Below are 15,218 nucleotides of genomic sequence, written 5' to 3' on the forward strand. Positions count from 1 at the left end.
GTGTTTCCTAGGGCTTAGGAATTTAGATCTTTCTCTGTTTTCTGGATATGTATTTAACCAAAGTAAATTGTGGGGGGGAGTCTCCAGTTTGGTTCTCTCAGCAGTAAACAATTTTCCAGCTGGACAGGTGATTAGGAAATTGGGTCATAAGAATCCTACCTCTTTTTAATAGGACAAGAGAGAAATTTGCAGGAAAACCACAGTAGAATAGCACTGGTAGGCAAAACTTTTAAAAGTAGCAAGGCCTTCATACCCATTCACTGCTTCAGGTACTAAGAACATGAAATTAATAGTTCCTGTCCTTGAGGTGCTTATAGTCGACCATCCAGTCCAGCTGTAGAGTCAGTCATTGTTATCTGTCACCCTTATTTATTTTATTTGCTCATGTGTGACATTTTCTCTATACCCAGATATTAATTACGTGGTGCTTCTGCTCTATTCCTTCTCTTTTAGGCAAAGATAGACCTCTTAGTAGTTGGAGATGTTGCTGTTCGCTACCTGGCTGATGCTGTACCGAAATTCTTTTCTGATGCAGCAGAAGTCACCATCACCATTAGTGACATAAAGAAGGCACTGGTCCTTCTGGATGAGTGCACATTCCACATGGTGTTCCTGAAGGTAACTTCTTCACTGACTGCCGAGGAGCTGGACGCTGTCAAGTTAATTAGGTAAACTTCGAAAACCCTCACTCTATATCTTGAGAACAGATATAGAACCTAAATCTACTTGTATGAAAATCCTTAAAAGATGAAATATTTCTATTTTGATTTTTTAAATGAGGGCTATCTTTTCATGGGCGGAATCTATATATATTTTGTTGTTTTGATTGCCAGTTTGACATACTGTTATAAGAATTATCATTTTAACTTGAAAAGTAATAGGTATGAGTAAGAATGTAAGAATTAATTGATCATAGAAGTTTATTTAGTATATAATGCTTACATTATTCCCATAGGGAGACCTTTTTAATAAGTGTATCAATAAAATGGCACATCTTTTCAGAGTTCATTAATCGTATGGCAGACACTAAAGCAAGTGAGCACTCTTAGCCCTATGACGTGTTAGCTGTGGACTGCAGGTGTCTGCTCCATGAGGTTCTCTGGATCCATTGAATCCAGACAATGGCAGACACTAAAGCAAGTGAGCACTCTTAGCCCTATGACATGTTAGCTGTGGACTGCAGGTGTCTGCTCCATGAGGTTCTCTGGATCCATTGAATCCAGACACTACCGTCACCTCAGTATTCTTGTTTCGTCTTGTAGCTGCATGCAAGTTCTGCTGTTTTTTAACCCACTACGGCTCTAGAGAACTGGAGTCCAGTGGAGGGAGAGTTAGGTTTTTCCCTGCCTGACAAAATAGGATTTCAAACTGCTTAGGATATGTTTAACAGAGTTAGGTCAGAACAAACTGGTTCTCCTTCTACAAAAAGACTTGATAGAGAAAGTGGAATTGTAGATGATATTGGAATGTGTGAGAGCTTGTCAAAATTGTCGAAAGGACAGGCCATTCTAGGCTAAAAGAGAAAGTTCAGAGACGATATTGTGATCCCTGAATAAACAGGAGCAAGCAAATTACCTTAGGGGAGGAGAAAGGCTGGAATGAGAAGAAGCCCAAGCCACTGGGTTACCTGGTGCCAGGGAGAGACAGACACTCCTCCTGGGGTTTCTTAGAACAGTTGGTCTCCTGCATTTCTTTTGCTTTCTGCTAGGAATATGCATTCTAGACAAATCAGGCAAACTACCTCAAAGTGACTTCACATCCAAAACATGTTATGTACTGTCCTCCTGAGAACATGCCTGTTTTATTACATACCTTTAAAGAAATCTCCTACAGAGAGTTCCTCTGTTTGGGGACTCATCATACTATCTCATTTATATGGTATTTTTTTATTTTTACAACGGCTACATGAGCAGGGTAGAGCAGAGTCTCATCATCCCTCGACAGATGGAGACTGGAGTGGCTGGCTGAGACCACGTGGCTTTCTGAGACCACATGGCTTGCTGTCACAAAACTCAGACTAGAGCTCTTTCCTCTGCCCTTTAAGTCCTTTCTAAAAGCATGTCCTTATTTAACTTTTGTATTGAAGCCACCTCTGTTGCACCTCTGAGGTTCAGTAAACACCAAACTTAGTGTAAACCACACGTAGATGCTGTTTTGGAAGAGCGCGGGACACGTCAGCATGGCTCGTCTCTCCATTCTGAGAGCAGGATCCTAGCTGTGCCTCCCTGGATGGAGGGGAGCTTTGCATTTGCTCACTACTGGAGGTACAATTGGAATGGGATGAGATAAAGTTCTGTTTAAGACCACCTTTATGCTTAGTCACAGTTTTTAAAACATGGGAAGTTAAAGGAGAGAGCCTGCCATGTGACACTCACCTGTGCAGATACTCCCCTCTGCTGCTTCTGTCACCCTGAGTGGTGTGGCTTAAGTCTTCTCAGCAGGGAGTAGGAGGCAGGTGAAGGTGCTCGTGTACAGATATGCATACATATGTTAGTTCTAGGATTTTGCTGTACAAGCATTGGTTTGGAAAGCAAAAAAGGATAATTTTGGGAATACTCCTGGATTTGTTTTCCTTGTGTCTTGGGGCGCTGTTACCAATGCCCAGCATAGGTCTTGCCTGACAGCAGGTGCTACCTTCCTCGCTGGCAGCCTGAGCGGATGACTGTGTGGAAGAGCGTGAGGATGCCGTTCTGGGTAGGCAATGAGTGCTAGCTTTTGTGTTCCTCTCTGCAAAAGGGGTGAAGTTTTCTTTGTGGAAGCTTTGCTTCTATGATGATGGCCTCAGAGGTAGGAATGTGTCTGAAATTCCCTTTCCTGCCCTCAGAACTGCTAAGAGTTTATGATTTATGAACTATTTAAATCCTTATGCAGATGTCTATAGTTTTACTTAGGATAATGAGTTCTATGCACATACTGTCCCATTTGTAAGGTTTTCAAACCTTCATCTTTACTAAAGTGCTGTATCTTTTGAGTTTTGGCGACATTTAATGACTAAACCAAAATGAAGAGCCTGGTTTAGCTTTTCTTCTGCTATATTTTAGACTTTTACCCTTAGATCTTTGTTGTTGTTTTGTAATATCTCAAAGTCTGAATGGGTCCAGGAAAATGTACAACTATTTCCCTTATTCTTCTCTCCCTGGGCATTTTATGTTCCCTGCCAGTGAATGAGGAACTTACTCTAGAGTAGAAGGGTCCATATGTATTTTCAGTATTAGAGCACATGATTATAAATCTGTATGACATGTGGATTTTTATTGGAAATAAGAATGAAGTTTAGCCTATTAGCTATATTAATTTTAGAATAAAATGAAAGCAGCCTCCGTAAAAGATTCTTAAATTTATTCTTACATAAGGACTGTTTTAAGCTTGGTGCTAATCATTGATCAACTTTAATTATTTATGAAATATTGGTACATTACAGACTGACACTCTCAAGAAATACAGTACATCTCAATTACTGGCTCGCATTCCTGATAGTACTGCTCGTTTGTTTTCATTTCTTGAATGTATTGAAAGAGCGTATTTTTATTGAGCAGATGAGCTCAAATACTACCCAGTGGTAAAATATTTTAAGATGACCGTGGTAAAATATTTTAAGATAACCTTAGGATTCATATTCTTCGCTCTAGAATTCTAAGATATTTCACTCTTGGCTTAGGTCAATTCTCAAAATTGAGCCACATTCAAAGGACTATAATTCAGACACATTCTGACACTTTATCTTCCAAAAGCAGGTACAGAAAATTAAAATATGTTTCAAATTTATCAACAATGTATGGATCCTCTCTGGGATTGTGATTTTCCTTTTCATGAAATGGCTCTGCCCTTCTTAAAATTGCTTGATCCTTGTGAGCTCAGAGCAGTTGAGCAACAGGAAAGGAATGCAGGACGTGGTTCCATGTGCTCGGCTTACAGATCAAGTCTGGATCTGATTTCATTTTTCTCCATATAGTTTAAATAATCTGATCAGTTAACTTATCACTTCACTAAGAAAACCCAATCTTGTGAAGCACAAGGATCTAGTAAGTTGCCCTTTTATGTTCAATTCCGAAACATCCTTGATGTTTATTCAAGTGTAACTCAGTAAACGTTGTTAGACAGTTTGCATGACCTGGTTCCCTGAATATGTGACAATAAACACAATAACAAAAAAAATCTAAGTAGTTTTACTGAAAATGTTATCCTAGAAATTGGTGGTGTATGTGAAAAGGAAGTGAGGAAAATTCTAGATCTTTATAATTTCTAGCACTATGTCATGAGGTGAATGTCAAAGCAGGAAGAACTCTTCTGTGGAACGGCATATTGGGAGCAGGGCACACCAACCTTCACCATTGACCAAAAGAAACTATCAGAACGTTACTACATTTTATTGTAGGTGCCCTATTAGTAGAAAGTGAACTCAGTGTTTTTATATTTATAGTAAAAGTCTCTTAAACTGGTTGTTGTAATTAAGTAATTAATGTTTGTTACAAGTCCCAATAGGCCACGCCAGGGTAGTTTGGCTGCATTTGGTCCATTGACAGAATAATGTATAGCTGTATTCAAGAAGGTCACAACCCGAACATGACACTGGCTTTTGTCCCTTGGCTCTAAAGGAAGTAAGTTTAGAAATTTCCCCCAGCTTCAGTGGACTTATAAGACCTCTCTGTGCCTTCTTGACGATAGCTCTCAGAGGCCAAGCTTCCCTGAGATCCTTTGGTCAGCAGAATGTACAACTCAGCTCAAAGCTCTTTCATATGACCACTTTTTCTCAGCCGCCGGAGGCCAGACCAGGGGCTGGGCAAGACTGAGGATGGGCACGACTGCAGTTTGAACTTCTGGCTGGCTCTCCTTTCAGAGAGTTCTGGAGGAAGGCACAGGAATGGGAAGGAGGATGTCAGCATCCAATCTCATATGTGGGGTAGAGTCTCAGGAACCATCATGACATTTAAACAGTATAATATGTGAAACATGAGGAGAAATGAATTGTCCTCAGTGAAATACAAAATTTTAAGACATGGGAGACATCAATTGGGAAGGTCTCAGAACCTGTGATTTGATTTTATATATAGAAAACAAAGTGGTATTAGTTGGGGTGGATAAAAGAAATTTTTGTTTTGTTTCTTAGTTTTTGTGTTGCTTAGTTTTGGAGCATTCATTCATTAGAAAGAGAACATTTTCTTGTTGATCCTGGAAACTAGGAACTCTTTTAGCTTATTGATTTGTAGAGAATGTGAATGAGAAGCTGAGCTTAGGAACAGAGTGTTGGGCTCTAGGAATTCTATCGTTTTCTGGGGTCCCGATACACTCTACAATTAGGGTTTCACCGGCAGAGGGAGTGTTTGGGTTGGTCATTGATTCTGTGCTAATGACAAAAATCTAGAGATGCCAACTCTGTTTGGTGTAAAGCTTGAAATCTGAAAGTCATCAGGGCATATAAATCTATATATCCAAGTCCAACATATTTTAGTGTCAGTAAAATCAATTTGTATAGTTTTTCAAAAATGCACATAAGATGATTTCTAAATGCAGTCTTTTTTTTAATTCTCTAATTCTAGACTATTTTAACACGATAATTTGCTTTTTCTGAGTCTGTAAAGTATTTTTATTTCAACAGTTGGCCTAAACTGTTGAGTAACTTTCTTTCAGTGGTCCTATCTGTTCAGTCCATCTTCCCCTTCCACCTCTCTTTCCTCATCCTGCTGTCCATACCTCTATTAAACTCCACATTATATACACGCACCCCATATACCACATACACCACATATGGACACATCCTGCTGTCCATACCTCCATTACACTCCACGCTTCCTCACCACTTAATATACAGCCACGCACCATTGTTCAGTCAACAGTGGGCTGCATATACGACAGTGGTCCCATAAGATATCGATCGCTATCCCCTTATAGCCTAAGTGTGTAGTAGGCTCTACCACCTAGGTTTGCAGTGATGCTCGCACAATAATATCACCTAATGACATATTTCTCAAAATGTATCCCATCATTAAGCAATGCACGTATCCCTTCCTTTCTTCTCTTCCAGCCCCAACTCCTCAGAATTCATAGGACAGAATCAAACCTGAATAGACCTCCACTGGGTGAATGTCACATTTTAGCAATAATCCTGCTTGTCCAAAGTAATTAACTTAGTTAACATTCTGAATTATTTATTTTTGCAGAAGGTTCTCAGGTATACCTACTTACTTGCCATCAGCTCTTGCCTGGATAACAGCAGTACAGTCTTTCCAGTTTACCCTGTGCCATCCCCATCAATCCATACCATCACAGGCAGAGTAGTCTTTCTAAAAGGCAAATGTAATCTTGTTGCTCCCATGTGGAACAGCTTCCCAGTGCCCATTTTAATGAAATCCCAGATCTTCCCTTTGGCCTAAAGGCTACTGTGGTCAGAGTCCAGCCCTCCCCACCTGTCTGGCCTCTTCTCATGTCCATCTCCCTCAGATGCTCTGTGCTGGAGCTGTCTTGGGCTTCTTTCACTTTATCAAGCTCACCTTGTTCTCTGCCATCTCAGTGCCCGTGCACATGCTGTTCCCTTGACCCAGGATGTGCTTTGCTGTGTGTCTCCTTCCCGTGCTCCCTGGTCCCCCACTCTCCCTGTGACTGAAGAGCTGTCTTGGGCTTCTTTCACTTTATCAAGCTCACCTTGTTCTCTGCCATCTCAGTGCCCGTGCACATGCTGTTCCCTTGACCCACGATGTGCTTTGCTGTGTGTCTCCTTCCCGTGCTCCCTGGTCCCCCACTCTCCCTGTGACTGACTTCTGGCCAGCCTGGAGCCCTGGCTGCCTGGAAGCCTCCCCTGAGGCTGTAGAGGTGGGGGGAGACCCACTCACACGCTCCTGTTGGACCCCATGACTTTTCCTCATGGGGCCGGACACATTTTTGGCCACTTAATTATCTACAGTATTTTGTTTAATGTCTGTGCTTCTCAAGAAACTGTTATGGGAACAGGGACCTTGTCTGTCTGTTTACCATGATGACCCCAGAGCCTAGCACAGACTCTGGCACATAGTAGGTTCTCAATTAAATGACTCAGATATATAAATTATATATAATGTAATTTGGCATATAGAATAATATACACTTATTTCTAAATGCACATATAATAATATAACAATATTATGCAGTGGGGGTTCTTCCAGTTCTTGTTTTAATGAATAAATAATTACCATATATAACCATATACTAAAAAATAATGTTTTAAGTATTTAAGAACAGTTTGTTCTTCTTAAGCACTTTTAACTGTTCTCTTTAAAGTCTAATTCACAGTAATATTCTCCTTGGAAAATCATTTTCTTTTGGCCAATGACAAGGCTCAGTATCCATCAAATTGTTCGAAATTCCAACTTACCGTACTCTTGAGTTTAATTAATTACAATGTCACAAATTTTTAAAAATTTTCCTTGCTCCATCCACCAGTGGATTATTTTAAAGTAAACCTAAGATATTTCATTTCTTTCACTAATACTTAAACAGGTAGCTCTCTAAGATAAGGACTCTTAAAAACAAAACGAAACAACTGTGATACCGTACCACACCTGACAATTTTAAACTGTGAGTTTTTACAAATCAGGATTCGACTTTCTCTTCCCACAGTTTGTTTGGTTTTTCTTTTCTTTTTCTCTTATTCTTTAATTATACACATGTATATTTTAAAGGGGTCATTCATCTTACAAAATTTCCCAGATTCTGGATTTTACTGATTTCATATCTACAGTGTTCTTTAAAATGTTCTTTTCCCCAAATTTTTCATAAACTGATCAAAAATTTAGTTAAGGTTTAGGCTGTTTTCTTTTGTTTTTTTCAAAGTGGTTCATCATTTTCCTCACTGATTGGAGATGCCACCCTTTCTAAATTTCCATATTAATGCCATCATTTTAAATTCTGAAGAAATAAAGAAAATCACTGTAGTTCAGTTCCTATTAAGCTAAACTCTTGAATCCCAATGTTTTGAATGACGATTTTGCTTCATTTTAATATTTTTTTTTTCTCTCTCAGATTTGGCAAGAAGAAAAATACACATTTGCTGTTTGTTTTTATAATCCCTGAAAATGTTAACGGTATGTGCCTGCTGGATATGGTATTTGTTTTTTTCTCCAAATAGAAATCATAAGGTCACTATTTAATACAAAAATTTTTAGGTTGTTTTTCAGGTGGTGGAGCTGATATTACTCTAACTGAACCACTAACCATGGAAAAAATGAGTGTTGTGGTAAAATACTGGAAAACATATTTCTCAAGTACTGGTGAGTGAAAAATAAATTTCCAAAGATTCAAAAAATTTTACTTAAAATTCTATGAAAACAGTGTTTATACATTTTAAATTGGTTTTCCACTTACATCTTTTACTTGTTGAGGATGTGTGCTGTGCACTGTAAAGAACGTGTAATCTTTGTTAATCATAGTCTAAAGAAAATAAGTGTAAATAAAGAGAAATATATATTTTCTTTACCTGAGAGGAAAAAATCTGTCTTGAGAGGTTTAAAATGTGTTGCCCAAGGACAAATACAGTGTTGTAGTAGGCACAGGGTGTTTCATTTTGTTTTGTTGGTAGATTGTGTTAGTACTTTTTTTTTTTTTTTTTTTTTTGGTAGATTTTTTTATTACTTTTTTTTTTTTTTTTTGTTGGTAGATTGGGTTAGTTTTTTTTTTTTTTTTGTTGGTAGATTGGGTTAGTTTTTTTTTTTTTTTTGGTAGATTTTTTTATTACTTTTTTTTTTTTTTTTTTTTTTTTTTTTTTTTTTGGTAGCCTAGCCACCGTAATTTCTCTGTCATTAAAATAGAATTGTTCATGCTGTGTCATTGTAAGATTGTTTAAAAGTCAGGGGCACTAACCTGAGTTGTGCAGTACTTTCCGCTATGCTAACCACTTGCCTATACATTATTTTACTTCTTTAAGTTAATCAAGGTGGTTATCTTTTCTGTTTTAGACTTTTAAATACAGAGAATTAGCGTCAGGGCTTCAACTAAACCTCACATTTCTAAACTCTTTACCTATTATATTATGCTTATCACCAGCATCTAAACACTTAAACTAATTAAATTAGCCTTCTTGTAAAGGGACAGACTCTAATTTTTGAAATTAAATTCCATTGGAATCACTGTTGGTCAGTGACTATTTTTGATCTTTCTAGGCGTGGATGCTAGCTAGGAAATCTTTTAAAATTAAGATGATGTTAAATGGGGAGATGATGGTCAAAGGGTCCAAAGTTTCAGTTAAGTACAATGAATAAGTTCTGGAGACCTAATGTGCAGCATGGTGACCACAGTTAACAATACTGTTTTGTGTACTTGAAATTTGCTGAGAGGGTAGGGAGATCTTAAGTGTTCTCACCACAAAAAAGAAAAAGGAAAAAAAGGAACTAAGTGAGGTGATACATTAATTAACCTGATCGCGGTGATTATTCCACAGTGTATGTGTACATCAACTCAAGTTGCACCTTAAATATATACAGTTTTGAATTATTACTTATGTCTCAACAAAACAGGAAAAAATTAAAAATAAAATTAAGTCAATATTTGTTTTCAAATGGACCTGAAAGACACTTTCAGGATTATCCTGTGTATACTTATGTTCTAGATGATACAGGATTCAGTACCCCCTCCTTTTTTCAGTGTTCTTTCTTAATATTCAAGTTAGCAAGTCTGTCTGTAACATCCCAGTGGCTCCCAGCCCCTGCAGTTTCAGAGTTCTTCCTGGAAATGGCTAACCACGGTGCCCAAGGTCCTTTCACAACCTCTTCTTGTTTGGTACTCAGTGGGGATAGAGCAGCTGCTCGTCACCTGTGCCGCACGTCCTTCTAGTGGTCATGACCACGTCTGCTTTCACTGTCTCATCTTTGCTCTGAGGATGAGCAGCTGCAAAAGACAAGTTTTTTTCAGATGCCATATTTTGACAATGCAGCTGCTTATTGAAGAGTTACGCATATTTTCTGTCTCTTGACATTTACTTATAAATAGGAACTTGATAAATAAACTCAGCTGAATGTGTTCTAAGCACACCTGTTGCTAAGTTACTAGCATCTGGTTAAAAGAGGGTATGCTGAGGTAAATAGTATATAGTATTTTTATTTTGCTTTTTAATGTGAGTGGTTTTATGCTTCACACGCTGAAATCTATAAATTATTTTCTGTTTTTAAAATACTGCTTTGTAAAATCTATTGAGTAAAAAATGACCACTGCTTTACAGATTAGGGCTTGTATGTTTGATTAGCATCATCTCCATTACTGATTTTAGAACTAAAATGGTCCTTCTTTTAAAACTTTCAGTTAAGAATGAAAATGCTATGAGGCCAGAAGAACCTGGATTGCCCCTGCTGAGGTCCTGCAGTGAACACGTGGGATATTTTTCTACTGATCTATTTGCCTGGTTAGTTTTTGGTTTTTTTGTTTTTTTTTTTTTTTTTTTTTTTTTTTTTTTGGTTCTTTTTCATAATAGCAATTTTTATTGTATATATTTCATTAAAAACTTATTGTGGAACACTAGCTCAAGTGCTAGGGGTAACGCAGAAGAAAGAGGCTATTTCATGCAACTCATGAGCTTATCCCCCAGTTATTGAAAAACCACTCTTAAAAAAGGATTTAGAGTTTCTTTTACATACATCATGTGGCTTTTAGAATAACCTTGTGATATACAGAGCAAGTTTTAACGTGTCTCTCTGTGTCTCCATCTCAATGCCTGTCCGTCTGTCTCCCTCTCTCTCTGAGAGATGTTAGAACTAGCATTCAAACCTGTATTGGATGGGCAATTGAACTAGGGAGTCAGACCCTTCCAGTGCTAGCATTTTATGCTTATAAAAATCCAATTTTTGTGAATTTCTTCCCTTCACTTTAAGCTGATTTTCAAGGAAGTTTTAAATAGAGCATAAAGCTGCAAAGAATGAAAATAACTGCTGAGACATGGGTACTGATGATGATTAGAACTTTGAGTCAGTCACTTCTGGAATTTTAGAATGTGGCCATCTACTATTTTGAAAAAGGAAGGGACTTGGCGACTAGTAAGTGTGGTTAAATCAAAGATGAGCTCACTTAGGTAGTGCAGAGATATCAACAGCTTTTTTATCTTATTTACCATTTTAACCTCAAAGACATTTACTATGTCTGGGATATAATCCCTTATCTGGGATGTGAGGTTGGGAAGGGTTTTGGGAGGTTTTGTGATTTTCTTAAATTACTTGTAACTACTTTTTGATCTCTATTTCTCGAATCTGCCTTTATTCAGAATGCTAACACTATAAATAAAGGTTTCAAAACAAGTTATGTCCTTTTGGATAAAGGAAATATGATTAGTTTGCAAGTTTCTTAGGTTGATTTTTTTTTTTTTTTTTAAATCAATCAACTTGCCTGGAATGTGCTGAAGTTCTAGGAGAACAGTAGAGCCAGAAAAATGTCCATTAAGTGACTGATTTTAAAATGGAGGACACTTGCCCTTTGCTGATCCAGTTGGAATAGGGTGTATCTTGGCCCTCCAATCCTTTGTGGTTTTTTCCTGTAATGTACCTTTCCTTCTGAAGGGAAGATACAGTCATAAAACTCGGCATAGTCATAGTCAGTGAAGTCAGAATATTTTAATCCTGCTTGTATCTGTTATTCTTTATCAGTATATTTTAGAATTTTAATCAGTCATTTAATTTATGATTATTTTGATAAATTCTTTTAAAATTCTGAAATAAAACATTCTGCACCAAATGTGTAAAGTGCTTCAATATTTATTGCCCCTTTGTATGAAGCAAGAGACTTAGAGAAGCATAATTTGACTAGTGGATTGATGCTTAATGTTTAATATTGCCTGACAGTTTTCCTCGTTAATGTGTGATATGATTTTCTCTTGTTTCTAGCTCTGAATCTCTAAGAAATAACATTGGATTTGAATTAAAAGCTCCATTGTCAGATTTTGAGGAAAGCAAAGAGATTCCTCTTCGTCATTCAAGCAAAGAAAAGTTAAGAAGGTGAATTTTGATACAGTCTCTTTTTAGCATTAGCCTTTTGTGAGGAGAAATTACTTTCATGAATTTCATATTTTCCTGTGACATTGTTAACAGTCTAAGTGAAACTGGTAAATCTGTCAACTAAGTAGATGACACCCATTCATTCATTTAGTCATTCAACAAATGTCTGTGAGCATGCACTATATGCCAGAATATGATTGGAGAACTGAGATTAAAAACAATATATCCTTGCTTTCAAAGGAGGTCTCAGTCTAGTGCTCAGACAGACTTTTAAATAGGCTATTAAATAAAAAATTGTTTTAATAAGTGTCATGATTGAGAATAACACAGTAAGCACACTAGGAAAGGTATCTAAGACAGGATGAGGGAAGGCTTTCTCAAGAAGGTAATGACTAAGTTAAGCTTTCAACAAAAGTGGCTCTTTATTGGTTTAGAAGTAAGGGAAGGACATTTTATATGGAGGGAATAGCAGGTACAGAGGCTGACAATATCTGAGTACAAGAGGGAAGAGGCAAGAGATGAGAGGTGGTAGGTGAGGGCTGGGTATGTTATGCTGAGGAATTCAAATCGCAACTTGAGCTGTTGGGGAGCCACAAAAGGATTTTAGGTAAGGAGTGATATGATAAGATTTGTATCTCATGATGAGCAAACACTCTAGAAGGATATTAGAGAGTGGATTGAGTCAGGAGGCCAAAGGAGTTTATAATAAGAAATGATGAAATCCTGAGCTATGGTGTTAGAAATGGCATAGAAAGGAATAAGCCAATTTTAGATATATTGAGTAGGTAGAACAGGGTGAGCAGGGCTGAAGGAAGAGTCAAGTCACTGCCAAGTGGATGGTGGAACCGCTGACTGACAGGTGCAGTAGGACGGCAGCGTGAGGGGCAGGAGGTGAATATCCTTTTTTATTTTTGCTCTTGTTGAGTTTGCATAGCTCCAGGTTTAAATGGAGTAAGGAGTTAGCCCTCTGATTCTAGAGAAAGGTCTAGGCCAAAAATGTAGACTTAGAGGCATCTGTTTGGAGCAGTAGATATAGGAATGGATACAGGATAAAGCATGTAGGGAAGAGACACATGGAGAAAACAATGTTGGGAAAATCTCAGTAGTTAAGGTACAGGTAGCAGAGAAGGAATCAGGGGAAACAGAAAGTTACTAGGGCAATAACAACAAAATAAAGAGGGAGCAATGTTGAGGAACCAGCGGAGAAGAGTTTCCTAAAGGAGCGGGTGTTGAGGAGTATCACACGATGCAGAGGTCACGTAGGGTAAGAACTGATAATTAACTGTTCGTGTTTAGCAAAACCTAAATGTTATTGATCTTGGCAGGATTAATTTCACCGGCATGGCTAGGGAAGAAGCATCATTACAGAAAGGGGGGGAGTGAAAGCTGGAAGCACAGATGAAAGGAAGGAGAAGATGAAGGCGTGATGGTTGAAAGGGGACGTGGGGTAAAGTGAGAAATCTCCACAAGCTCGGGCCAGACTTGACTATGTTCATGTTTACATAACAGAAGAAAACAGCTTGAGGAGAGAGAGGTCTTGAAGATACTCGTGCTCTGGCTATCTGTGGCTGCATAAAATACTAAACCAAAATGTATGCACTTGAAACAGCAACTGTTTTATTCTATCTCATGGTCTTATGGGTTACTCAGTTACCCCAGCTAACTGAGCTGGGGTCAGTTAGGCAATTTTTCCGCCTATATGACATTAACGGAAGACACTCGGTGGTTCTCAGCTGGTGCATGGCCTGATCAGGAGAGTCCAAGACATCACATTTCTGAACATTTTGCAGGGATGGTTGGAAGGCTGAGCTCAGCTGGGGCTATCAATTGAAACCTCCACAGCATGATAGTTTCAGGGTCACCAGACTTTTACACGGCAGCTCAGGGCTCCTAGAGAATGTCCCAAGAGACAGGAAGTGGAAGCTGCCAGTCTCTTAAGGACCAGGCCCAGACACAAGGCCAGTGCCACTTCTGTCACACACTACTGGTCAAAGCAGTACAGAGCCCATCCAGATCCAAGGGGAGGGGACACAGACCCCACCTCTCTGTGGGAGGAATGTCAAAGAATTTTAATCCCCCACAGCTGGTGAGGGGCAGTTGGTGATGGATTTAGCATCCCTAGGGAGGCAGAAGGCAATGGAATCCAGAACCAGGTAGAAGAACACCTCTTCCATTGAAAATGGAGAGAAGGAGTTCGAGGCTCAATGTGAATACACATGGGTTTTCTGATGGGGTCAGACAGGGGAGGAAGCTGAGCAAGTTCTGTGCTGAGTGGCCTCTATAATCTGCTGAAGATTAGTGGGAAGAAGGTGGGGTTTGGGGCTTGATGAGATGGGGCAGTGAAGATGATAATCTGATCCAAAAGGGCTTCGCTCACACGTCTGAGGCCTTGGCCAGGTAAAAACGTATGGCCTCCTGGCCAGTGCTGCCCCATAGATTTCCCTGATCTTCAGCAAAATGAGAAAAATACAGTGTAGTGAATATTTTTAAGGCTATGTATTACATTAAGGGTACTACAGAAAGTTCATGGAAAGAATCGTATTCTCTTTTAAATCTGTTTTTCAATGAACTTTTTGAAGTACCCTTGTATAATTTATATCCTAAGATTGTTTCTCCATACTTTATTTGGTATTAAAAATCATGGTGATAATAGTAAACGCTTACAATGAAATCATGTTGGGAGAGGGTACTTTTTTATTATTATTATAAATGTTGGGATCCTTTATCTATCCCCCGAAGTTATGTGTTACTTTGTTTTTTTTAATTTAGTGGATAATGAAAATTAAAATCAAACAACCACTTTTCTAATAGGTTAAAGAGATGCTTTGGGGGTTGTTCACTTCAATGGCCTTATTGGAAGGAATAGAAATCTTTGTTCCCCAAAAAGAAAAGTTGTGACCAGAAGCTCCCCTCTTCCCCTATAGAGATTTGCTCAGGAGATTCCAGAAGGTACACAAGCCATCCCTAGTTATTGTGGTTCTTTCTTTTTGTTTTTGGGTTTTTTTGCCTTCCCCTCTTCTTAATCCTTCTGACTATGCCCTTAAATCTTAAAATGTAGCTTCTGGTCCGTTTCCCCTCTTCCTTCTCCTCCTCTCAATGGTTTTGTCTTTTTGTTTTATTTTGTTTTTAAGCAGCATAGGATAGCATGATGTTTTCTAATATTAAGGAAATGATGGTTCTGGATGATGGCTTTGAATATTTGCAAATTTGGGAATTTTTTTTTTCCTTTTTGACAACTCTAACACCCCTGTTTTCTTCATTAGAATAGATTAATAG

The 15,218-nt window shown here is 38.4% G+C and overlaps 1 protein-coding gene across 1 annotated transcript in view; it reads left to right on the forward strand.

Annotated features, from left to right (window-relative positions):
* Positions 1-453: 453 nt before the first annotated feature.
* The window catches only part of SOHLH2 (spermatogenesis and oogenesis specific basic helix-loop-helix 2), a gene marked incomplete at both ends in the record, with an annotated part of 35,340 nt that continues 20,575 nt past the window's right edge, over positions 454-15,218 (forward strand). Inside the window, 5 exon segments of the mRNA XM_008593906.1 lie at positions 454-668; positions 7,993-8,054; positions 8,136-8,240; positions 10,264-10,363; positions 11,832-11,942. Of these exon segments, the coding sequence (XP_008592128.1) occupies positions 454-668; positions 7,993-8,054; positions 8,136-8,240; positions 10,264-10,363; positions 11,832-11,942 (593 nt within the window).

This window comes from Galeopterus variegatus, unplaced genomic scaffold, assembly GCF_000696425.1.
Source record: "Galeopterus variegatus unplaced genomic scaffold, G_variegatus-3.0.2 Scaffold9852, whole genome shotgun sequence".
Classification (NCBI taxonomy): Eukaryota; Metazoa; Chordata; class Mammalia; order Dermoptera; family Cynocephalidae; genus Galeopterus; species Galeopterus variegatus.